The 26,441-nt window shown below is 35.5% G+C and overlaps 1 protein-coding gene across 3 annotated transcripts in view; it reads left to right on the forward strand.

Moving 5' to 3' along the window:
* SGCZ (sarcoglycan zeta) overlaps positions 1 to 17,899 on the forward strand; it is a 203,500-nt gene extending 185,601 nt beyond the window's left edge. For all 3 annotated transcript variants that reach the window (XM_015816799.1, XM_029284297.1, XM_029284296.1), the window contains 2 exons: positions 15,160 to 15,283; positions 17,702 to 17,899. In XM_015816799.1, coding sequence (XP_015672285.1) covers positions 15,160 to 15,283; positions 17,702 to 17,899 — 322 coding nt within the window. The remainder of the gene's footprint in view (positions 1 to 15,159; positions 15,284 to 17,701) is intronic.
* The last annotated feature ends 8,542 nt before the right edge of the window (positions 17,900 to 26,441 follow it).

Consider the following 26,441-nt stretch of genomic DNA (forward strand, 5'->3'; position numbering starts at 1 on the left):
GACCTAGGTATTTGCAAGACCGCCTCCTACCAAACACCTCCCTTCGACCAGTCCGCTCCCACAGAGAGGGCCTCCTTAGGGTGCCGTCGGCCAGACAATGCCGGCTGGCGACCCCCAGGGGGAGAGCCTTCTCTGTGGCAGCTCCTGCCCTCTGGAATGACCTACCCCCCGACCTACGTACAGTTGCGGACCTGCGTCTCTTTCGCTGAGCCCTGAAGGCCCATCTATTCCGTGCGGCCGGCCTGGTGTAGTTTGATTATGTTTTAGTGGGGGTTTTGTATGGGGTACTTTTAGAGCAGGCCTGTTATTTAATTTGATTTTAGAACAGAAACTTGTGTATATTTATCGTGGTTTTTATTATCGCCTGTTCACCACCCTGAGTCCCGTAAGGGAGATAGGGCGGTATATAAATTCAATAAATAAATAAATAAATAAATAAGGATCATGCCGCAGCCTGCAGTGATGCCAGCCCCAGCACAAGGCTCACACTGCCACCCCCATGCGAGGCTCATGCCGTGGCCCGCAGTGATTCCGCCCTGGCACAAGGATCACACCACTGCCCCTGCACAAAGCTCGTGCCACAGCCTATAGCAATGCTGCCCCGGAGCACAGATTGCACCACTGTTCCCACATGAGGATCATGCCGCAGTCCATCTGCCACTTGCGGTGCTGCCGCCATCTATGCAATACTAGCAGGGCTGCCGCTGCCCACACACTTGTGGCAATGGTGGCACAAGGGGGGTGACCATGCGCACATGCACATGCACTACTCAGCTACTCATGCAGCCCGGCGGCCAAGAGGCCACAGCCCAGTGATGGTCCATAGGTTGCAGACCTCTGTCTTAAAGGAGCTGTGGTGGAGCAGTGGATAGAATGCAGTATTGCAGGCTAATTTTGCTGACTGCAGACAGCCAATAGTTCAGCAGTTCGAATCTCAGTGGCTCAATGTTGACTTAGCCTTCCATCCTTCCAAGGTTGGTAAAATGAGGACACAGATTTTGGGGGGCAATATGCTGACTGTAAACTGCATAGAGAGGGCTGTAAAGCACTGTGAAGTGGTATATAAGTCCAAATGCTATTGTTATTGCTATTGCTTATGTATTAAAATATGAATCTTTCTCCAATATTTCTTTGCTTTGTCACAAGTCCACCAAAGATGATAAAAAGTTCCTTCTTTGCATTTATATTGCCAACATACTTTTGAAACACCTTTACATATCTTTGGGAATTTGTCAGGTGTTAAATACTATCAATACATCATTTTATAAAAGTTTTCCTTTAAGTTTTAGTTCAAGGTAAATTTTAAACCCTTCACATGTTTTCCAATTGTTCAAGCATTACATTATACCCAGAATTCTTTGCCCATTAAATCATACAATGCTTCACATATTCATTCTCTAAATTCAATTTCAATAGCAATTTATAAACGTTTCGATAATATGCTCATCCTTACCACACAGTACAATTTTAAATGACTTTTAGTCTAGTAGTTAGGGCATCAGGCTAAAAACTGGGAGACTGTGAGTTCTACTCCTGCTTTGGGCCAGTCACTTTGTCTCAGCCCTAGGAAGGAGCCAATGGCAAACTGTGTCTGAAAATCTCTTGCTAAAAAAACTGCAGAGATTTGTCCAGGTAGTCTCTGATAATCAGACCCAGTTGAATGGAAGAAAGAAAAACATTGTTATAACCTGTGGTTACAACTAGAGCTTTATTTTATTGTGCATAAAAATATTGTAAGTATTTAACGTACAAATAAAACATTAATTGATCTAACAGACACACTTTTCAGCAACAGGAACAAGACAATAGCAAAGCTTAACTGGGTGGCAGAGACCTCAAAGTGCAGAATGGCAACTGTGGTGGGGTGGCTATGACTTTGTACCATGCTTCTAGGATGGGATAGGGCTGGGCTTTGTACTGTGAAAGGCTTCAGTGTACAAAGAAGCCCCTGTATGCCGTGTGGCTGGGCTGGGCTGGGCTGTGCTGGAAGCCAGGCCAGGACTCTGTGTTGGGCTGCACCTCGGTGGCTTCTTGCAGTCCCAAATTACAGCATACCAAGAAGCCCTAGAGCCATAATATGATAAGCAACCATGCAGTTCTGGGGCTCTGCAGTTGTTGCTCTGCAAAGCAGTGTACAATGGGGCTAAAAGGATATAAATGGAGGGAGGATATAGGCAGGTGAGGAAGTTAGTGCCTTATCTTATTGAGGCTTAGGCTGGGAGGGACCAAGCCTGGAATGGCTTCACTTAGAGTGGATATCACTTAACGTCCGACAATTCTTAATGATGGCAACAGAAAATGTCAGGGTTGCCATCATTAAGTGATCATATCACATCATCACTTAACAATGGAAATGTCAGTACCAATTGTGATCATAAATAGTGAACTATTTATATAGGATAGGTGTCATGGCAGAGAAGACACATTTCCTGGGACTTACCAGATAAGACTGCTATAAGAAGGACCCAGAGCATGCCCATTCTGCCAAATCTGATTGGATGGGCAGAAATCATCAGTAAGAGAGATGGTCCTGCAAATAACTTGGCCCCATGCCATGCACAGTTTTAAAAGTGACCACCAGCAACTTGAATTGTACCTAAAAACCCTCTAGTAGTCAGTAATATAACAGTGGTGTTATCTGGGCATAAGGTGGTGCACCCAATACTGCACATGTCACTATGTTCTGGACCAGCTGAAGTTTCCAATCTTTCAAGGACATTGCATGTAACATACATTGCAGTAGTCCAACCAGGTGGTGACTAAGGCATGATAACCACGAGAAGAAATAGAAGAAGTGTTTGTGAATGGACCTTCCTACCCATCACTGCTATATGTTCCTCAAGGAGGAGCCACAAGGCCAATCTTTGCTACCCCACTCAAAGTTTATGATAGGAAATCATCTTTATAATTTCTGTAGATATGATTCCTGATTACTTCAAATATCCCTCTCATATTTGCTTATCTGGACTTAAAAGAGTCATCTCATATTCTTGTCCAAGCGTACCCATATAAGTATTTAAACATAGTGGCTACAGAAGGGAGGGTCATTTTAGGTGAAGAACCATAGAATGTTGTCCCCAATGAGGTTCTCTTAGCATCTGTATTTCAAGCTGGATAGAACTGGGTGAAAACTTTTTGTTTTTCCTGGTATTTAAGACCATTTCCTTTTTTTAATAGTAATTTTATTAAAATTTACAATTTGCAACAATGAAAACTATCATAATCTTAAAAAAGAAAAAGAAAAAACAAAGGCTCAGAAAAGAAAAAAAAGATAGAAAGGAAAATGAAAAAGAAAAATAGTAAATAAAAAAAGAAAATAAGTGACTTCCCACTTCATCAGAACAAGTATAAACAGTTTTAATGATTTATCACCATCTCTTAAAATACAATAAATAATCTCTTCTTATATCCCATCTCTTATCTGTAAACAAATTTATAGATTTACAAAATCTTGTCATTTTAGTCCTGGTGTCAGAAAAAGTCCATTAAAGGTTAACAGACCTAACAACATATCTAGTTTAATCTTGATTAAACAAACTTTATGCAGGATCCAATCCAGGTTGGTCACCAGAACTAGAGGTTTAGTCTTCTGAACTTTCAGACTCGTGCTGCAGCCCATCCTCAGGGAACTTTTCTCTGGCAGAGTGTGTGCTTTGGACTATTCTGTGTGTGATATTTATATGGTGTCTGTTGTGTGTGGCTTTTTAGAGGTAGATTGGGTATTGATGGTTGGCTATTAAGTCATTGGCTGTTGTTTCCTTATGCTTGATAAACTTTATAGTTCTTCCTTTTGCTTCTAATAATCTTAATATTTAATCCTTCAAATAATATCATAGAACTTGATTTCCTTTCATTTTTTCTTTGCCCTTCTCATAACATTCTTCAAAACTTTAACAAGCCTCTTTTGTAAATCAAAGTTAAGAAAATTATTCAGGTCACTCTCTTGGTTTGTTATTTGTATACCCCATTTTAGGATTAAGACATAAACCAGTTTCTTTTCTATGTCCACTGTAACATCTATTTCCATGTCATTCTTGTAGTTTGTTATTTTTAATTCTACTTTCAAAGTCTCAATATAGTCAGGTAAAAATTGTTTCTTTTTCATAGCATTTTTAAACAGAGTTTATCGGCAGAGGCAGACACTCTCACAATTAACTTCGGGATTTATTGTTCAAAAATATCCTTCAATATCTCCAGTGTTAAAATATTTTGCTTCATTCTGTAATTGTAAGTTGAGTTTCCCTTCATTGTAATCTTTAGTTCCTTCTAATTCCTGATACTGACCAGTTTTTTTTAAATCTTAGATATTTTTTAAGAATTCAAAACAAAAGCATTTTCCCACAGGAAGGATTTTTTACAATTAATTCCAAAAGCTTATTTCAAATTTATCTGGACACTTAGTCCATCTGTAATTTTCTATAATTAAGACTTTCATTGTTGTCTTTAGCTTTTATTTAGTATTTAAAACATCTTTCTCTAATGATTGCATACAACTCATTGAATGCTATAAAACTTGCTCATCCAAAGGTTCCTAATAAGTGAAAAGCAGTTAAGAAACAACTTCCAAAAGTGACTAGAAAAGGATGTATGTAAATCATCCTTTTAAAGACACCAACTCCAGTTTGAGCAAGATGGCTATTCCCATGTCTTCCAGAACTCAAAACCCATCAGATATTTCTCTCTTATGATCTCCTTGTGAGGAAAAAACTATCTGGAGTCCTTGTGGCTGATCTCAAGTTCTTGCTATGTCTAAAAAAAAAATACCAAAAGCCAATCTACTCGCCAGCTTTTCATTACACCATGGTCATCAGCTTCACTTATTGCATTCTCTTCAGTTCGTCATTTCCTCCTTAGAAGTCTACACATTTAAGAGCCATTTTAAAGGTTTTGGGGGAACTTTATACTATTTGTTCTGCTGTTGTTTTTATGGGGAATTTATGCATTACATTTTGATTATTATTCCAGCCGCAAATGTTTTCTTCTGCTGCTTTTATTATATATCCTTTAACTGCACAGAATACCATTCAGATAACCAAGTAAGTGGGTGGTTTTAAAGCTAAATAAATAATAGAAGGAACGGTTTTGGAGTTTATTGAGCATTGTTTGTGCCCTACAGAACAAAGGTCTTGTTCTTATTATGAGCTATTTCAGTTAAAAATGTCAGCAGAAGGTTAGATATGCTGAGGTTTCTCCTTGAAAAGGGAACTTGCTTTTGTATGTTTTTTTCTCTTGAGCCATACTCATTATTCATTTGAATCTCCAAAGTTATTCAAAAGCCACAAATGAAAAACACTCACTTTTGAAGTCCATGAAACAATATGTATTAAAAGTGTTTAGGACTACTACTGAGAGCAGTATGTTCTCCCCAAAATACAATAAATATGGGAATAAAGAATAAATATCATATCCAAAAATCTGATGCAGTGCTCTAAGACCAGCTGAGATTTTAAACACAATCAGAGCGTTTTGTAAAGTATAGATCTGACATTACTGCTGAGTCTGAATCAATATATTTTTTAAAAATATCAAAGATACTTGAACAAATGGTTACATCTCATTTTAAAGTTCCATGTCAAATCCATCTCCAAAGACTAGGTAATCCACTTTTCAGATTCTATATTTGATTCTCTCTCTCTCTTTGTCGGTGTTGTTTGGCATTCCTTACACATCACATCCAAGGATGTAATCATGAAGAAAAAATCATTCGGTTCAGTCAATAAGTGTGAACTTATTCATTTGTCTGTACTTTTCCAATTTTTGCTTAGTAGCATTCAGAAAAAAATAAAGGCAAAGAAAGATGGGTATATTGGTAAAAAATAAAATGTCCTTTGGAATTGGTTGGTTAAAAAAACATATATTAGGAAATTTATATAATTGCTTCTGGGGGTTTTTCAAGAAAATTTGCAGGCTAAATAGATAAGAAGTGAAGTAAAACCATGTGTGAAGTATTTAAGAACGAAACCTTTAGAATATTAAACAATTGGATTATTCAGTTTTTTGAAGATTTTCTTGCATTATAGAAATATACCATTACTTGAAATGACATGCATCCACAGTATGAAAACATGACTACGTTGTCCTAAAGCATATTAAATACAGTCTAGCTATTATAGGACACTATTTTTTTACTTCTTACTAGAAATCAAAAGGGTTCTAGGAAGACAGCCTAGAGCATAAGGAATGGAGAGATACCCAAAATAACAAGAATAGACATATTGCTTTAATTCCTTAATCCAGGTGAATAACCATAAACCAAGAATTGGGATAGATACTGTATATCACAGCAGATCCTACACACCGTGCCCCAGGACTAGTAAATTTACAATAAAATAGAATAAACCAATTTGTCTCAAAGGACATTATAAAAAGGGAATAGATGAACTCTAGAATAATCTGATAATCTGGGGAGACATATCTAACAAAAAGAAAACTGCAAACAGATCCCCTATATTTATATTAATAGTGCTATGTGGATGCTTGTATCGCCTTCCTCAGACAAGGCCCTCTTTAGTTCTCACAAAGATAAAGGGAGTGAGGTGGTAAATGCATCCAGTCTTGCAAGATTGATTTTTGTAGCAGTTGATAGTCCTGTCCCTCAAGACCATTCCCATGGCCCACTACAATGATGCTGAGAAACTTATATCTTATTTCTTGGTCTTTCAGTATATCAATGAGATAAGCAGTAACATTTCCTTTTATGTGTATATATAAAAATTGACTAAACCATAAATGCGTTACCTCTATAATGAGTGAAAATTTCACAATTTACTCATACACTCTGTATAAACCTTGGGAACCACCCAGAGTTTTTGTTAGGATGAGTGGCTACATAAATATTTTAAAGAAAGAAAGAAATGGAACCAATTCTGATTAGATTTGAATTGGCAGTACTCAAATACCCCAAAAATACTTGAATTAATTTGGGCATGGCATTCCAGAAGGGAACTGAGTTTGATCTGATTCAAGATAGGGATAAGATTTGTGCAAAGGCTATAACAAATACAACACAAAATGCTCAAAAGTGGGATTTTGTCTCCTTAAGAAGACAATAACCTTGCAAAACTCAGCTTCAATTACTTACATACTTCTTACTTACATACATATGTCTTCATTTAGTGCAGAGAGAATTGGTGGAGTCCTTGGTGCACTCTGAGCTTGGTTGTTTTGCTTGCAGATATTTCATTATCCAACTAAGTAATAATCAGTGCTAGTGAGTGTGGGCTTTCTTCCCTGTTTATATATAGCAGCTTGCCCTGCCAATGTTGGGGTGTTATTTTTTCCTAGTTAGTTCTTTGATTAGGGTATCATTTTCTGCTTGATTGTTTGTGTCCGTAGTAATTTCGTGATTAGGGCATTGAGAGAATAGGACTTTGAAAGAATTTCATCAGATGTTTTAAAACTTTGTATGTATTCAAAAGAATATATAGTGAAGTTCACTGAAACAATGCAATGTCCCACTTCAGCTATTAAATATAAACTTTAAAAAGTAAGTTTTTGTTTTTCCGGGGTACTAGGAGGGCTGGCCTAGCTGATTTGCAAGGATCCTGGGCAAAATTCTCTTATCCTTATTCAGGCTTGATTGTAAACAGTATTGGCTTTCTGGCAATCTCCATGTTAGTTAATTAGCAAGGTCAACAGAGACAGATTCACAAGGCAAGGAACACTGCCACAAAATCAGGCAGGCCGCAGAGAAAGATTTTGGCACAGAACACGTGGCATTCATACTCCTGCTGCCATTACCACCACACTTTCTTAAAAACAGTCAATAGAACAATGCAAGCTTGGCATACATTCACTTACCATAATATGAAGTGACTTCAATCTGCTGCAGATTATGCAAGTAAGGTTTGGACCCAAGGTGAATTCTAGATTGGTCACATATTCTTGAGTCCTTTGTTGAATTCTCACTTGTGCTGGCAGGCACAGCATAGAAGAAAATTAACCTTCCATTGGCACAAGAAAAAGCAAATATAAGGTAAATGGCTGGCTGAATAAAAGAAGTTGAGAGTTGATAAAGTGAATGTAGCAATGTTAGCCTGGCCACCTAGTTCTGAAAGACAAAGAGTTTAATAAGATGATAAAGCCTTTTGGCTGATGACTGCTCTGTGAATGTCAGTGAACCCATCACACCATTTATTCTCATGAGGAACTGAAAGAACAACAACATTGTGTGTTTGTCTGGTAGGATCTCTGAAGCAGTTAGAAAAGCTACTGAATTTTCAATTCAGAAGGATTCTAATAAATACCGATCCAACAAATTTCATTTGTCTTTTGAATCCAGAGCCCTTTTCACTTCATGAATCTGTGTTAAATGGGTGATTAATCAATGTTGATTGAACTGAATCTCCAAACTGAACCTTGCATGCCATGTTATTTGAATCATTATAAGGTTTATTGTGCAATGTTGCATTCACAGCTGAGGTTTATTGTGCAATTATTTCAGAAGCATATAATGAACTACAGTCAAAATATGAGTCCCTCAAAATGACCAAAGAATTGCAATGATATTATATGCAAGTTTAACCTCTTTGTCTATTGGTATTAGTTTTTCTATTAATTTTTCCTAGCAAAATTGGTTGAGCCTCTGGCATGTAATAGTGTGAATGATATTGTTTAAAATAAAGGTTTAATTCATAATCTGAGCACTGACAGCTTATTTCATAAGATTTTTATTGCCATCTTTATTCAAAAAATAAAAAACTACAGTTCAGTTTACTATCCTCTAAGCTTCCAAAATACTGGTTTTAATGATGGAAATGTACCATTAAAACCAATATTTTAAGAACAGTTATTCAATATTCCCTTTTAAGTTACTTATTAAAGGACAATATGTTGAATATACATAAGGTACTCATTAAGATTCAATATCTTTTAAGGCATTTGTAGTTATGTGTGAAAATCTGTGCTATCAATCACCTTCCTAATAAGAAAGGTAAATTGCTTTGCTGTTGTTCTGTGCCTTTGGGAGAACTCAAGGATCAAATTTAATAGCTTTTTTTCCCCTGTCATCGTCAAGGCTATTGTGCCATTAACTATAAACTAATGCTGAAAGCCAACACTCAGCATAATGAGATTAAAAAAAATTGATCAGGCATTGCAAAGTAGTAGGAAGTTTCATTCTCATCTGTCTCAAAAAATACAATAGTGAGCAATAGCAATAATAACAACAGTAGTAGTAGAAGTGGTAGTAACAGTAGTAAAGTTGTAAATGTATGGATCTAATAATAATTTTTCTTCACAAAAAAGAAAAAAATAAGAAAGAATATTACTATAGCAAGTTACTTTTTCAAAGTTAGACCTAATATGGCCAAGTTTGATTCTCTCACCCACAACCCCCTCCTGCACCACATTAAAAACATCTCATGCTGGGAGGAGGGAGCAAAACAATGAAAAGAGTCAACAAAATAATTTACATAGTACATGTTTGGGTTTTAAGTTAATATAAACTTATCAACAACTTGTAATTTTTAATGTGTTAGAAAAGAAATATGATTTACTACATGGCTGGGCCATAATCCTGTTTTAGGATTCATGGAGAAGAAGTTAAGAGGACCTCATAGAGGACAAAATCAGGTAGTTAAACCATCCAAATGCCAGTTGCTCCAAATTAGCTAAAAATAATTAAAAATCCTTGGTGTCTATTGATCACTGAAAGTTGTTCTACCTTTGCTGAATGTTGCTTGTAGTTGATAAAGGACTTGCGTCTCTTTTTGTTTCATCCTGGATAGCTAAAGATCAGGAGAAACTGCAGAGGAATTATCTACAGAGTCAGTTGCTGATAGAAGAGTTACATCCTTAATTTTGAAAGCTGAGAAGCAAGTTTAGATTAAATTTGTCTAAAGACGTAGTTGCCAAAATGTAGTTAGCCTTGGGGATGGCAGCTGTTGCAGGTTCTTCCAATACCTCAGTGACAGTTCCAGAAGTTTCTGAAATGCTATTTTATCTTCAAATTCCATCGCTACTTGGAGAATTCAGGCATCATTACTTGCCCCCTCCCTTTATTTCACTGCCTATCTAGAGCTGTTAGCATCAAATACTGGAGTTCATTACTTTTCTGTGGCTCCTACTAGGCTAAAATGAACAGCTACACCAAAAGTAATAGCATGCTCTATTTAATTAAAGTTCAGCTTTCAGATGTCTCAGTTAATGAGAGATTTAAGATTGATAATAAGGTGACTGTTACATTTTATTTCTCACGTAATAAGGTGAGAAAAATATGTTCAGTAGCTATATATTTGATGCCAAAATAACTTGAGCTGGAGGCTGGGATGGCAAATAGTTTTTGTATTTCTGAGAGCCAGAAAACGCGACACGAGGGTGGTGAGAGACCATAGTCTAAAAGGCAAAGCAGTCAAGAAAGATACTCTTGACCCTTTCTTGAGGTCTTGTTTGTTACCTGCAAGTTCTACCATTGGTTGCTTTTCCTTGAGAAAACAGGCTCTAGATCCCAGGAAAGGAAAAAAAAATAGCTGCAAGAACTGAAGCAATAAGAAAATCAAGCAACCTTTTTCTCCTTGATTAGATGTCTGAAACAGAAAGATGAGTAGCATCTTTCACACTCAACAGTCAGTTTTATTGTTATATTTTTATAGTTACCAATTTCCATCAGTATATCTGTTTCCTAGTAAGCTCAGAAGGCAGGCAGGCAGGAATTTGAAAAAGGAGGAGAAAGAGATAATAGTCCTAAATGAGAAGACCTTACCTGAGATATTATGCCAAGTTGAACTCTCCAGGGATATGCCCATCCTTCAACCAGAGAAGAATGTTCCCCATTTTTTTCTTAACATTCATGTTAATCTAATATAGAAATGGAGAAGCCCTTCTGGCTTGAGGACAGAATTAGACACTGAAATCATGTCCAAAATGGGCAGAGCCTCCTCACTGCCAGTATGTAGACACAGGCTGTAATTTTTTTGGATCTGTTCATTAACACAAGGTATATCCTATGTACCTACGCACATCCCACACATTTATTTTCATATATTCTCCTGCCATGTAGAACTCTTGAATAACATACAAGTTATTCAACAAGGCTTCCTGCCTCTTCTCTTACATGCAACAATAAAGCTCTATAAAACTTCCACCAGTCCTACCAGGGTCATATAAATATTTTGGTGAAAGACAAGCAGATTATATTTCCTTGCGAGGAAATCATGGGTAGAAGGGATTAAATTTCCTCTTCCTAGTTATGAGCAACCAAAATGCTGTCTGATCAGCAAGTACATTTTGAAAAGACTCTGACATCAATCCGAGACAGGTTTTCATGCCTGAAACAAGCTCCTTCATTGGCTGGACATTTTTCATTCCTGTTCTAGCTTTTTAAATTTCCCAGCAGGATCAAGGCTATACCTGGTTTGAATTTCAAGATCCAGTTATAAATTATTAGACAATCTTGATTCTCTTTCTTATTATTCATGATTTATCTTTCCTTACATAGCTAAAACAAAGAGCCAAAATTAGAGATTTGTCCTGCTTTTTCAGCTTTGCTTGGACAGGCTCTCAGGATTCAAAATAGCTCTTTATGTTGCTCAAGCTGCTTGCTTTGGACAAAATGCCAGGACCATTTTCTGTACTATTTATACTAAAAATATAAATATGAGTGACATTTCTTTCTGTTGGCTTTCAATGCCTATATACGTAAAAAAGAAATCAACCCACTATCATCTGGTGTTTTGCAAGTCAAAGTGTCACTCCAGCTTAATGAAACTTAATGAATGTAAAAGACTCCCAGTTTTGGTTTCAGAAAAGAACTGATGTTTCTTTTGAAGCTAAATTTGGCTCATATATTTTTGCCAATGGAACTATGATTGAGAAGGACTTAACTTTTCCCTCAAGTATTGACACTACCAGCATCCTTCTGTAGATATGTGAATTAATCTTTCCTATTTTTTGTTCATGTTCTAATTAATTGGAAGATTAATAGATTCTTTTAGATTAAATATATCAAGATATTTTCTATCCTTACAGCTATCCTTTCATTTATTTGGGGGAAAATAAAACAATATATTAATTTACCAATCCTGAAATTGGCTACACCAAACCTTATTAAAAGACATTTCAGAATTTGGGGAGGAGGGTAGAATTCATCTATGAAAATTGCAACAACTATCATATCAGAGAGCATCAGAGGCATATCAGATTTTATCTAGGGGAGGTTGCACAAATTTTATCAATGCATGTATAGAATTACAAAACAATTGAAACCCTGGTACAAGAGGAGACATCAGGAATTGCCTTTATTTGTGCAATACAATGTCACCTATAAAATTTTATGCAGCTTTACATTCCAACTAGTTTAGAAATGACAGATTAAATCATTAAAAAAACAGAATAGCAGTTTTCAATGTTAGTTTTGAAATTTGCTGAGTTTTTGAACCTTCAACTTCTTATGCACTCTAATCTGATTTCCATGGGGAGTTACTTCGACATTATTGACCTACTATGGAGTCAGCTCGAGTTTGACTCAAGGATATCTCTATATTTTTATCTTGACCCAGCATCCCTTTTTAAATAGTTTTAAGGTTTTCCTAAAATATTTAACCACAAACACCTGTGTCAACCTTCATTCAAATCATAGGTGCATGAGTGCTCGGCATGGATTGTTATCTCTGATTTAGTCTGGGAAGTTCTCTGAGAAGGATCTTGTTAAGAGGCTGATTTTGCTATACCCTCTCCTGAGATACAAGGCAAATTTTGTTTTTTGTAACTGCACATCCAAATTAAACTAAGCCTCTGACCTGCCGATTTAACAAGGTGCTACTACTGTAATGCATTTTCTCCCAACATAGCTCTCCAACCAACAGTAAAGTCTAATTGTGTCTTCAAAACTGGAGCATTTTTGATTAATGTTTCAGCTTGACCTGCAGTACAGAAATAATTGCAAATGAAAATATGATTGGGCTGCAATATTTCTGAGTTTTCTTTTGACTGTTTCACTCAACCTCTTTAAAAGCCTAGTGTGTCCGTTAATTTGTAGGAGTCTCATTTGCTCACCTCCAGATTCTTCAGGCAGAACTGCTACAGATGTCATATGCATTGGCTTGGATTTTAAGACAATGTGATTTGCTCTTCTGCACATGTTCTCTGACATATTCTGTATCTGGCCTCCAAAACCAAGTTCAGTACAACACAGCAAATAACTCAGCAGCTCTCTTGAAAGGTGCAACTATTCACCTGATCTTAAATACTTGATCCCTTTTGGGACCGTTTATAATTGTTTGTTACCTCAGGGTTGCAGGAGAGGTAACAATAACAGGACTAATGTTATTACTGCTTAATTAAAATTATCTTCTCCACAAGATTAGAATCTGTGATCTATACCAAGCATAGGTCAATCAAATTTTAGTGCTTTCAAGTCCCCATTGATTTCAGTAGAAAGTCAAACACCTTCTTAAAACTCTGGCTATAAACAATGGAATTTAAATGCCCGAAACAGTGGCTGGATGACATCCATCATCTAGCCTAATGTTTCCAACTTAGCATTAATAACTTTGAATTCAAAATAAAAACCCTTTACTTTTATAAGTAAATTTGTCTTCCTTGCCTATATAGACAAAAGTAATTATATTTTAAACCACATTTATTTTAAATTTCATGAGGATCAGAAAAGCACACAAAAATATGGTCCATTTCATCATACAATAACATACCAGCATTTACCTGAGGAAAAGAAATAAAAAGTGGAGTTTGTAGAAGTGAAATAAAAATTAGGATGTCTAGAAATTTCCTTTTGAAAGGTAAGTGGTTCTTAAATAATACCTATTAAAAATAGATTTTTCCTGCAGTTTAAATCATATTCTTTCCCTAATAAGGTGGCGTAGTCATGACATAAATCACTGTTCTTCAAAGGAACCACATAAGATAAAGGGTAAATGTTACCAAATTTCATTGATAAATATTTATATAAGACAAGCTGTTTAATAACTTTAAAAAGTTATTTGTGTTAAACCTAACTTGGAACATAGTTAAATAAAGCAAGGGGAAATCCATAAATGACATAATTTTTTAATTATATTTTTCAGCTTTGGTTTAATATTTGCTGTTTTAAAGCACTCCATGTATTGTATAAGCAAGGAAGCAAGTTTACAAATATTCATCTCCCCAACTAGACATGATGGTATCAATATAATAAATGTGCTAATGACAAATTACAAAGTCTCCTCTTTCCCACTTGTGTTGCACAATCACCCACAATACATTATGAGCATAGTTTGCATTGCAGCATTGCAACACACCATTTGTCACTTATCCCACTCCTGTAGTCACCCCCCATCAACCATTGAGATGGCAGACCAATTAGAAAGTTGAGCATAACAGCAAAACACAAATTATTCGAAAGAAATCCAATCATTAATTATTGTAAAAGAATGGCAACATTTGTGCAAATAGAGAAGTAAGTCTGTAACAGATTTTGATAAAGAACCCTGAAAAAAATGATGTTGAAACATTTAGATAAGAAATCTTTAAATCAGGCAATATCAGGCTATACATGCTTATTAATAATTTTTGCATTATTTATTTCTTGGAATCCATATTCCTTGCCTATCTGCCAATATTCAAAGCACCCATGTTGACAATAAACATGACAACCCTAAAGACTAATGTCTATAGGACAGATTTTGTACTGAGGTTTCTGGCATGCTTATTGGCTGGATCTTTCAAATGCCTAGATTTCAGCCACCTCATTTGGAGGAAGCAAATACATTTCTAATAGTACCCAAAGTAATTTCAGGACTTTCATAAGCTCCTCTTTTACTATGATAGTAATTATATATCAGCTGTTAATGCACAAACAGCAGGTGTCACCTACACATGATTGTAAAACACATTCAATTTATATATTTTTATATAAAATTTTTAGTCATAGTTAAATATTGTATCCTTATAGACCATTCAAAATAACTGACGAAATAAAATAGACCATATTTTTTAAAAAATATTGTACTCTACAAATGATATTCAAAAGAACTTTCAATGCATTTAGGAATGTTGTTGGTATTTTCCAGAACACAATGGATATTTTATTTCTATTGCGTTGTAGAAAAAAATACCTAGCTGATGGGCAATACATAGGACATGTGATCTTATTGAGTTTTTTTAATAAATTCCCTCGCTTTCCTCATTTACATCCCCACCACCCAACCCACCCCCATTTTCTAGGCTTGAATCACCTACAAGATCTTTGATAATGGAAGCTCCAAAGGGAATACAAGTGACTGCAGCCGCAGGGGACTTGAAAGCCACTTGTAGAAAAGAGCTACATTTGCAATCCACAGAAGGGGAGGTAAGCTTTATTAGAGAACCATATTCGTCTAGTGAAATCCTATGCATGTTTACTTGAACACTAGTCCATTATATGTTGCTTAGAACTGGAGCCTTAAATTAATTTTATTTCTCTCTTTCTTGCAATAAAGTCCATCTCATTTAATTACATGTGTATAAAAAAAAATCTGTGTGCTTGATAGCATCTTCAACCTAGAGTAGCTGATGTTTGATTTGATTCTGGAGGACATTAAATTGATGGCCAAATCAGTTCTTGCTCCAAATATTTGTTACTGCTTATTGTCTCCGGAAGAAAGACAATCCCTTTAAGATGTTCTATTCCATGGGTCCAGATGGATACCAGATGGACACTGGAGGGAGTTTTATTAAGAACGTAATTCATTACTGGAATTAAAAGGCATGATTGCTCCACATTCCTTTCTGGGAAACGCCTTAGTTTACTGAGAACCTCTGTAAAATGATATGGTTGAAATGCATACTACTTGACATCCTCTATGGCTTACTTTGACATGATCCATTCTGTTCCATTCTGATTTCACCTTACCCCACTCAGACTCCAGAATCCTTTCTGGCTGCCAAGGCCTTTACCTCTTCCTTTCCTCTGTTATTTGGCCACCGTGCACAGAGCACACTTGTACACTGACAAACATAACTTTTCCCATGGTTTCAGCTGCAGGATCTTTTCTCCTAATGCATCTTTGGGTTCTAAACAACTGCTCTTCATATTTCTCCTACTGGCATTCTGAAATCCAGCTGCACTTCAGCACTGTGGCATGCAAGCAAGGCTCCTGCTCAGGCAGCGATGTTCCTTTTCAAGGAAATGGCTCCCTTTTCTCTTCGGTGAATAAAATGAAAAAAAAATGGCATCTACATTTTTGCTTCATTGCCATCCTCTCATGAAGGCCGCTTTGTTGCAATGGTTCCAACAAAATCCAATATTTTAACCTCTTCTGGACTTGCGCCAACTTTACTATAACCACAAGGTTGTGTCCAGAGGTTATCTATTAAATTCCTTGAGCATTTTATATTGTGTTTCTCCTCCATAAACTCATTGCAACACTGTGAAGTAGGTGAGAAAAAGGATCTGGCCCATAGTTATCCAATTTATTTTCATGGTTTAAGATGAATGGAAGAGATATATTAGATATATTAGATATAAATATAAAAACCCACTCCAAATCCTTTCTCCACATGTCTCTGTGTTCTTGAACATTTAATTAGTATGAACTAGCAGCTGTTTCTAGAATCATTTTGTAAAGAATATGTTAAATCCTTTAGGAGTAAGTGGGATTCTGGAGCATTTTGGCTGCTGTTACATATCAAGACAAAAATGTTGTAACTGAAGATATTGGCAAATAGTATATAAATTATAATTCTTCTATTATCAAGATAATCATCATCTATTCCTATTCCATATTCTAAGCCTCATGCTCCTTATACAATCTTTGTTGGTTCTCCCACAAAGTTTTTGTCTATTTTCACATTTTAATTCCCCTATAATATTAATTCAGCACAATCATAAGAATCAAACAGAAGTTGAATTGCACATTATTAGCAGTATAATAATCATTAGCTGTTCAGTATAACTTTCCTAGCTTTCACCACAATGCTGATAGTTTTAAGGGAAGATGGGGCAGGTATTAGGGCTGTTGGGTATGTTTTTATCTCCTCTCCATCGTTAATTACTCAATTAATCTCTTCCTAACTACCTACCAAAGGTCCTCAGCTAATGGATGGAAATTCACCTTTGCAAGTTTCATTGTCCAACAATCTAAATCCATATCAGTAGCTCATAAATTGAAATCCTTTCCTAAATGTTCTTTTCCTAGGTGATATCAAAAACTGGGAGATTATTAAATGAACAAGAAGAAAGGGAACCAGTTGCAGAGTTGTGGGAATTAAATTTTGCCTTCTCACTTACAGTGCACTTTTCAAACTTCATTATGCTGATGGACACTAATGTAGGAATATAATTGCTACATTAGTAAGAGGAATATGCATAATCTCTTCCCTAAGTGGAACTGACGAATGGCTACGGTTAAATCAGTATCACCAAAGAGTATAGTGCTGTATGCTTTTCATTTTTCAGAGCTCAAACTCTTATGTCCTTATGCACTACTTCAGCTTTCTGCTCTATTTCAACGTTTAAACACCAGATGAAAACCTTGCATGGTATCAAAAATAAGGACAGCTGGGGTCGCACAAAGAAAGGCATTCCTGCCAGCTACTGGGTTGCCATGAAGTCCAGTTAACCAGGAAAGAGCCTGATTCTGCCATTTTGTAACAACTGAATTTCATTCTGAAATACAGAGAAGGGCATCTTTTCTATATTGGAAAGTCTATTTTAGAGAATCCAATAATCCAATCAAGTCCTGCAGTAAAAGTAATTCATTTTCTTCCTTTCTTTTTTCCCCCCTAGATATTTTTAAATGCAGACTCAATCCGACTAGGGAATCTACCGCTGGGGTCTTTTCCCTCATCTTCCTCACCAAGTTCATCGGCAACAAGACAGACTATCTATGAAATCTGTGTTTGTCCCAATGGCAAACTCTACCTTTCCCCTGCAGGAGCAGGTTCAACGTGTCAGTCCAGTGGCAACATCTGCTTGTGGAGCTGAAGACACCAGAATCCTTCTCCTCTTCCTCTTTCTCCTCCTCCTCCTCCTCCTCACACCAGAATAGCCTTTTTGTTAATGTCCCTCTGCTTCACGGTTCTGCTTGATTTCCCTCGTTTGATCATGAAGCTCCACGCAGCCTCCTGGATCTCTTCCAGCCCAAGCAAGGAGCCAAATAGAGCCTTCTCTTCTGGCTTATGGAGCTCCAAGATGGAAGAGAGAAGGCCTAATAAAATGGCTGTCTTCACCAGGGAATCTGGATCTTCGTATCACTTTTTGTCCAAAAGGGAGAAATACACAGGTGCCTTGGCTATATATGAAGTGAAGCACATTGTTTTAGAATTTTTTTGAGCAGGAACTGTATATGAGAAACTGCACATATATACATAACTATATAGAGATATAATACTATAGAAATTGGCCCAGAATCTAAAGTTGAGACGAATTGGTATGACAAATAACTCTACTGTCTGAAAGCACAATTTTCATACACCCCTCACTTTTGGATGTAAACTTTTATCCCAGAATTTTAAGACTTCAAAGCATTGTGTAACACTTGCGTTACTAAACAAGTAAAATTCAGTTTCACATTTTAAACAGCAAGAGACAGAATCCCTCCCTTATGTGAAAATCTTTTTTCCCCCTCCCTTTAGGGCATTGTTATTATTTGTTTCCTTCATACAGGTTTTGTGAGTTACATACACACTTTACAAGTCATCAGAATTGTTACCTATTCAGACCTTTTTATTTCTGTGCTGATTTTGAATGATTTGTTTGTGCATGTGAAGTAACATTTAACAACAGTATTCCTCTCAGTCATTTGAATGCATCTAATGCAGCCACACTATTAAAGAAAAGAGAGCCTGTTGACCCGGTGGCCCACAAAGCAAGATACACATATGATTAATACATTTTGCTTCTCAACAAACAAGCAAACTCTAATATATACAAATGTCTAGAGATGGAGAAAAGATGAGGTCACTGAGGGTGTTTCTACAAAGAATAACTTAGACACTTTGCCCAAAATATAGTGACTTATAATGGGAACAAGAGCCATGTTCTGGTTTTAAATGAGATTTTCCTCATTTCTATTTCATTACAGCAAAGAAGGTAAATCTATGCACGCATAAATATTCCTTTGATTGAAACAAACAAAAGAGTAATCCAGAGTTCCTAAGGAAGTAATGGATTGGACTACAGTAATGTCATATTAACAAAACCATTAGATTACAAGTTTGGGAATTATTATATAGAACAACTGCAATGATAAACAGTTGGAATGTTAATGTTTTCATTTTTAGCTGTGATCATACTATTTGTAATGGCTAAGATAATTTAAGGTGGCTAAGATAACTTAAAGTGTAATGTAAAGGCTAAGATAACTTAAGGTGGTTCACAGTTGTAAATTTCTTTACTTCATCTTCCCTTCCTTCATCCCTAAATATCCCAAAAATCTTTCTAAAGACTCCCAGGAAATTGTCCAGGTGTAATGTAGGAAACTATGGAGTGATGGGTGCAGCAGAATAGCCCCAAATTCATTAGCCGATTTTAGGTCATTATCCCTCCACCAGCAGCTCTCATAATATATTTCACATTACTCATTGGTGATTACCAAACTTCTCTGAGAAATGTTCTCTGAACTTCCCTACAAACATATTTCTACTAAACATTAAAAGAAAAAAGTAATAAACAGATTGATATTATGTATAGCCTCTCAAGTATATATTTATAGAATATACACATTGGAATTTACAAAGCCTGTTAAAAGGTTTTATAGAAGCTGAACCCCAAAAGCAGTGTCTATGAGACGCAGTTGGAGATACAACTACAGGGGAATAAAAATATAATAAGCATATATATTACCACATAAGGAATAGAAGGCTATTCCTACTCTGTTTTTTGCTATTGATTCAAATGGAGAAAGAAAGAAAGAAAGAAAGAAAGAAAGAAAGAAAGAAAGAAAGAAAGAAAGAAAGAAAGAAAAAAGGAAGGAAGGAAGGAAGGAAGGAAGGAAGGAAGGAAGGAAGGAAGGAAGGAAGGAAGGAAGGAAGGAAGGAAGGAAGGATCACTGTTTCAATAAAGCTATTTGAAAATAACAAGTACTTCTCACATGTACAAGGAACATTAGTCTACGATTGTATGAATGAGTTGTGACAGTGCTCTTCTCATTTTAAGCTAATTGAATAGGGAACTCCTTTGTTTTATTTATACTTTAAGAAGAAACCAGAATTTAAAACTATTGTTGATCCAAATTTATTCTTACCATAGTTTAAACAAGCTACGGTATGTGATACATTATTGGCAAGGGATGTGAGGAACAAATATTAAATGCTTCTCTTTCACATAATGAGAAACCATGATTTTCTATCACATTAAGAATGAGCCATCCTGTTTAAAACTAAGTACATATTCTACTACATTACAAAATGATATGTAGTTACCATTTAGTGCTTGCATCCATAAGCCTCGAAAAAAGCCATTTTGTGAGAATATTGTCAAGCTCTCCCAAAATGTGCAGCAGAACAACAGTAAAAACATTTGATTCCTGGGAAATAAAAGCTCATCCTTATACTCATTATATACATATAGCCTTAATTTTATAATCATTTAAAATGGGTGCTCAGTTATTTCAGCTAAACTGTGAAAATTTTCTAAGTAAATGAAATGTCTTACATGGATTCTATTTTGCTCATATTATTGATTTTAAACTGCCAAATGGACAACCCAAAAATAATAAACATGAGTATAAAATACTGTAAATCCCCCCCTCCTTTCCTCTTTTTTGCTTCAGGCAATCAAAACTAAGCTGAAAAGCAGAAAAGTCCCTCTTCTTTTTCTCCTGTGCTCAGAAACAGAAGAGCTTAAAATCAGAACCACATTATTTAAGATAGCTTAGCCACAGAGCTTAGACAGCTTAGCCACAGAGCCAAGCTATCAGTTCTATAGCTAATCCCCAATTTTCTTAATTTGGTTTGTATATCTCAACATCTCTCAATCATGAATCTAAAGTTGTGTGAATTTCAATTCCCAGAATTCTTCAGTCAACAAGCCAGAATTTTGGGAGTTGAAGTCCACACATCTTCAAACACTGGTATAGCTATTCCACCACTATATTCCACTTACATAGAACCCTTATAAATCTAGCAATTTGTGCCCTTCTGAAAATTTTCACTTGTGAAACCTGAATTTCTCACAACTTCTGAATGTTTTTTCAATATACCATTTATAAAAATATTTTTATTAAATCTGTCTCCACTGTGATTTATAAAAGATTTCATTTTAACGAGAGTAGACTTAATGTATGCCCTAACAAGTGCATCTTCCAGCAATATGAAGCCGTTAGACTGCCATTTTTTCAGCATCTATTGTCAACATGGGCCATATGCAGCCTCTTCTCATAGGAAATAATAATAATAATAATAATAATAATAATAATAATAATAATAATAATAATAATAATAATAATAATAATGATAATGATAATGATGATCATGATCATGATATGATGATGATGATGATGATGATGATGATGATGATGATGATGATAATAATAATAATAATAATAATAATAATAATAATAATAATAATAATAATAATAATAATTCCTACAAAATGAAGAAGTTAAATTGCTCTGGGACTTTAGAATTAAAACAGACAGACACCTGCCACATAACACCCCAGACTTAACAATTGTCGATAAGAAAGACAAAATGTCTGCATAGTGGATATGGCAGTGCCTGGAGACAGCAGAATAGAAGAGAAAAAATTAGAGAAGATAACAAAATACAAAGATCTACAAATAGAAATAGAAAGATTGTGGTAAAGGCAAGCAAGTGTAATACCAACAGTTTGTATGTAATCCCAAAAGAACTGGAGCACCACTTGAACAACATTGGCATTGACAAATTTGCCATCAGTCAATTGCAAAAGGCGGCTTTACTAGGAACAGTTTCTACACTGCAACAGTATCTATAACACCATCAAACATCCAGATCTGCCTATCGCAGGTCCTTGGTAAAGAATCGATAGGTAGGCAAAAATACCAAACCCAGTCTGAACATCTGTCTGACTGTGTAATAATTAACTAATTATAATTATAATAATGTCTGTAACACCATCAAACAATCAGATCTACCTATCTCAGGTCCTTGAAAAGGACCCAATAGGTAGACAAAAATGCCAAATTCAGTCTGAACATCTGGCTGACTGTGCAACAAACCATAATAACTTGATTTATGGACATAAGGTTTAGTGGATCACATTACAACCATTACAGAAATACCACTTTCTAAAATAAAAAGATAAAAGCATAAGAGTTGTTGGTACTAGATAAAATTTTACATTACTCTTAGAGGATACAATAGAAAATAGAGGGAAGGAATACAAACTATTCAGATTGATTAACTCATCTCTAAATCATATAAGATTTTACTTTTTGATTCAATATATTTGAACAAAGACTTCCTTCCTGTGCCTAAATTGGATTTTGATCTGGTTTGGCAATAAAACTAGATTTATTTTCTAGCTATGTAGATTTTATACAAATACTTATGAAATACAAACTGTAATATTTGGGAGCAATCTTTACAGGTGACATTTCAGATTTTGTTAGTGTTTTGGATGATATCAGGGTTCCAACATTTTCTCATTAATATATTCAGTCCCTCTTCCACTGCCAAACCTCCCATGTGATGTTAAAAAAAATAATTATTTTTAATAATTGAATAATAGCCAAAATATTACTCCTGAGGAATCACTGAACAACTTCAGGAAAATTTTCCCTAACTGAACTGTGTCTCTTCTGTTTTCTTTAAAAATAAAAGGTTATAATGACTTTTCTATGTTTAAATTGCAACTGGTTTTCACTAAATAATTGATACATACTATAGCACTCAATATGTAATTCAAGTCACATAGCATCCAGTGGACTTTCATGCAAAATCTTAGAAATTAGAACACAATTTAATTTTAAAGTTTTATTTGTCCAAACCCTTTTAATGCAGCTTCACTTTTTAAAGCTTTGGGTACCCACATCTTAGTGTTATATCTAGACAAAGATATACACTTCTATCACTTTACATGCACATAGTTTCTAATACCTGTTTCTTATAAAGTCCCCATACTCATGCATTCCAGGAGTGAAATTAATAATAATAATTTGTTAAATTTATATGCTGCCTGAGTCCAGTGACTCTGGAGTATTCCAATCCACATGTAACTCACATTAAAGTAAAGAAATAACTAAGCATAATGCGTGTAATATTTTTAACTTGCAGTTTTTGTAGTAGGAGAGACATGTTAGTCTATGGTAGCCTAAAATCAGGAGAAGTCATGACAGCTCATGCCTTATAATAAAATATATTACTCTAAAAATTGCCACCAGACTTCTTCTGATTTTACACTTCTAACTGTATTCTTTTATGACCAGGAGCCTGAAAATTATGGTGTGAACTGGCTGAATGGCGCAAAAGAGAGATTATTGCTCTTCTTAGGAGACAGACAATATGAGGAATGAATTCAAATGCAAGAGGTTTTTAGAAGCCTATGGTAAACTAACAAGAAATTGGCTCTTCACATCTGTTATAGGGATTCTGGTCTTTCTCCTTCAACATGTTATCTAGACAACTAATCCTAGTTGTCAGCAAGCTCTCCTAGGGTATTTCAGCCTACCATTTGGTTACACCGATACAAGACAAAATAAAGCATGGCATTCAACAGAAGTAAATAGAGAGATCCCCCAAATTACTAGATAGAAAACAGTATGAAGTTGTCAGGCCAGGGTTGTCTGCATGATTCAAAAAAGTCAAGATGACAAATGTGACCCCATGATCCTTTCTTAGAGCTCTGGCACATGACGCATCCAGAAAAAAGGGGCAATAATTACCATCTTGACTTTTTGCCTCCCTTGGTGGATACTTCTTGTAGCAGCTAGGAATAGGCAGACAAGGCAGAGGGAAATGGCCTTGATGGAAATATGCTTTAGACCTTTTTTCCTAGGCAACAGAGCCTTCATATCTCCATCAAGGTCATCTTCCTACTCTTTGTAGATAAGTAGATGATCACTGTTCGAGTGAAACTGTAGGTTGGAGCATCTTTTTTAGTTTAAGTCTACCATACATATAAAAGAGGAAGGAATGCAAATGTGAAGTTAGATGCTATGATTACATGTTTCAATTAAGGCCATTTTAAAAATATTGCCCTGTAAGTGTTCAGAACACTATGGAAATGGTACCTCACTTTTCCAGACTTCTTGGTCTCTTCAGAATCATCCCAGCTACACTGTACACTCAAGATATACTTTAATACATCTTTTTTTAGAGTGTGTGTGTGAGAGAAAGAGAGAGTGAGTATGGGAGGGTATGCACACCCACTCACCCACACAGTACAATCCAACAAGGTTAGTGGATACTGTCTCTTTCTTGTCTTTAAAGAAATAAATAAATAAAACAATATAATGACCTCTTTGAGCACTGTTACTTGTATGTTGGGTTGATACATTTTTAACTGTAGTTCATATATTGGTTTAATATTAAAGACCAAAGAGTGATATTTCTGTTAAAATTAACATATTGACAATGCACCTTCATGGAATGAATTATGTGGTATAATTGGTGTATGAGGTAGAAATTAGATCTCTGAGGATTTCTATGTGCTTTGGAGTTTTTCATTTTTACTAATTTTGAAGAAAAAGAGACTTTCAGTTCTTGGATCATCTATTTTGCATGCATCATAGATATTTCATTAGCATAAGGATTAGGTTTTGAAGTTTTGAAAATATGTTTCCAAGTTTGTTCATTTCAAATCAATGTTATGAATATTATTTTGATTTTTATGCTTTTTCCCCTATGAACAAAATGAGCTTCCATTGATGAATGGATTATTGCTTTCATGAAGGGCATTTCAGCAAGGAAAAATCTTGCAGGAATGGGAAATCTTTCAGTCTGTAGAGTAAAAACTAACTTTTTTAAAAAATAATCTGATTTCACAAGAATGAAAGAAAATCATCAAAATGGCAATAGGCAAATTATTTGTATTATTTGGGATCAATATAACAATCAAATCAAGCAAATGGCTTGTAATAGCTGGTTCTGTTGGAAAATGGTTTGATATTTAAATGTCCAATTATTTCATTGTCTTTTCAGAATCTGATTGCTCCCTTTTTTGCTGTTTTGTTTTCCTTTTTTCATGTGAATGTTGTTCTTCTGTATATAATTATATAAAAAAGATGAAACTATTTTCTTACACACACTATGCAATATATTTGTAAAGTTGCAATACTACCAAATTACAGAAGCTGTGCTTTTGTATTCTCTCTTGCTTTATGTGAAACAAAACTTTTTTCTATTTAAATGGATGGATTGTCTTATAAACTGTAGATAACCTATTAATTTCCATGCAGTATATGAATATCTTTAATTTTTTGTTGCTGTTCCACTTAAACTAATTAACAGCAAGGTTTTGGAAACAGGAATGTCTTCTCATCAGAACAGCAGAACTTTGGGTAATTTTATTAGAATGTTGAGATTCTCTCGTAATTGTGTTTGGTATACAATTTTCCCCTGATATGATACAGAAAAAATGAGCCTTTCCATGCCATTTTTGATATATTATTAACTTTCTGCCAGGTCTCGCTGTTACTCAAAGAGATATTTTTTCATAGGCTAAAGACAACTAAGAAATTATCTGAGTTTTTAGAGGACAAATGAGTCTCTATTTTTGTTACCTGGCAACATGGAACAAATAGCCACAGCATTTGCCAAGTGTACACATTACAGTTCATGTAACAGAGCCAGAAGATCAACAGTTTCTGCTACAATGTCACTGTGTTGACCAGCAGTGTTCTTGGGGCAAGGGTTTGTCTGTATCAAAATTGGCAAGATGGTGGGCAGAGCACCCCATGCATATAGGAAAGGAATGGGTTTTGTGTCATATTGTTCTCTCCACCATCTTACTGTGTTCTTCCTTGTTGGTGCTGACACTAGGAGTTCCATAATCTGGATTTCTAATTCAAGATTCTGGCATATTACACTACCCTTCTCAACCTGAGACTTTATATTTCCAACAGCTGTCCTGACTGGGAATCTTGGGATTTGTAGTTTCATTTCCACCAAATCTGGAGGACACAATGTTGAAGCTGCCTTAGTATTGTCTATAGTATCTTGGCAACAAATAGCCTAATAATTGAGCCCAAAGAATATTTAAGGAGATATTTCTTCAATAGCAGCCTTTTTCCTTTCTCTCCCTCTCTTATTCACCCTTGCACAAAAATAAGTGATTGTCAAGAGAATTTAAAATATCAGTTTAGACTGCCATGATCATCTGCCTAAAGGAGCTCTTTATTGTAATCTGTTGTAAAATATTTTTCTGTATTTATATAAAAAGCTAAGTGTCCTTTGAGTTAACTTCAACCTTGGGCAACTTCATAAACATGCACATGTGATTTTCTTGGCAATAATGTGGAATTAGATTGCCATTACCTTCTTCCAAAATATTTGCTAATTTCCCAGATTATGTGGATGAGGATTTCTGAATACTTGCCCATTCA

The sequence above is a fragment of the Protobothrops mucrosquamatus genome, unplaced genomic scaffold (genome assembly GCF_001527695.2).
Source record: "Protobothrops mucrosquamatus isolate PMUCROS unplaced genomic scaffold, P.Mucros_1.0 scaffold500, whole genome shotgun sequence".
In the NCBI taxonomy this organism is placed as follows: Eukaryota; Metazoa; Chordata; class Lepidosauria; order Squamata; family Viperidae; genus Protobothrops; species Protobothrops mucrosquamatus.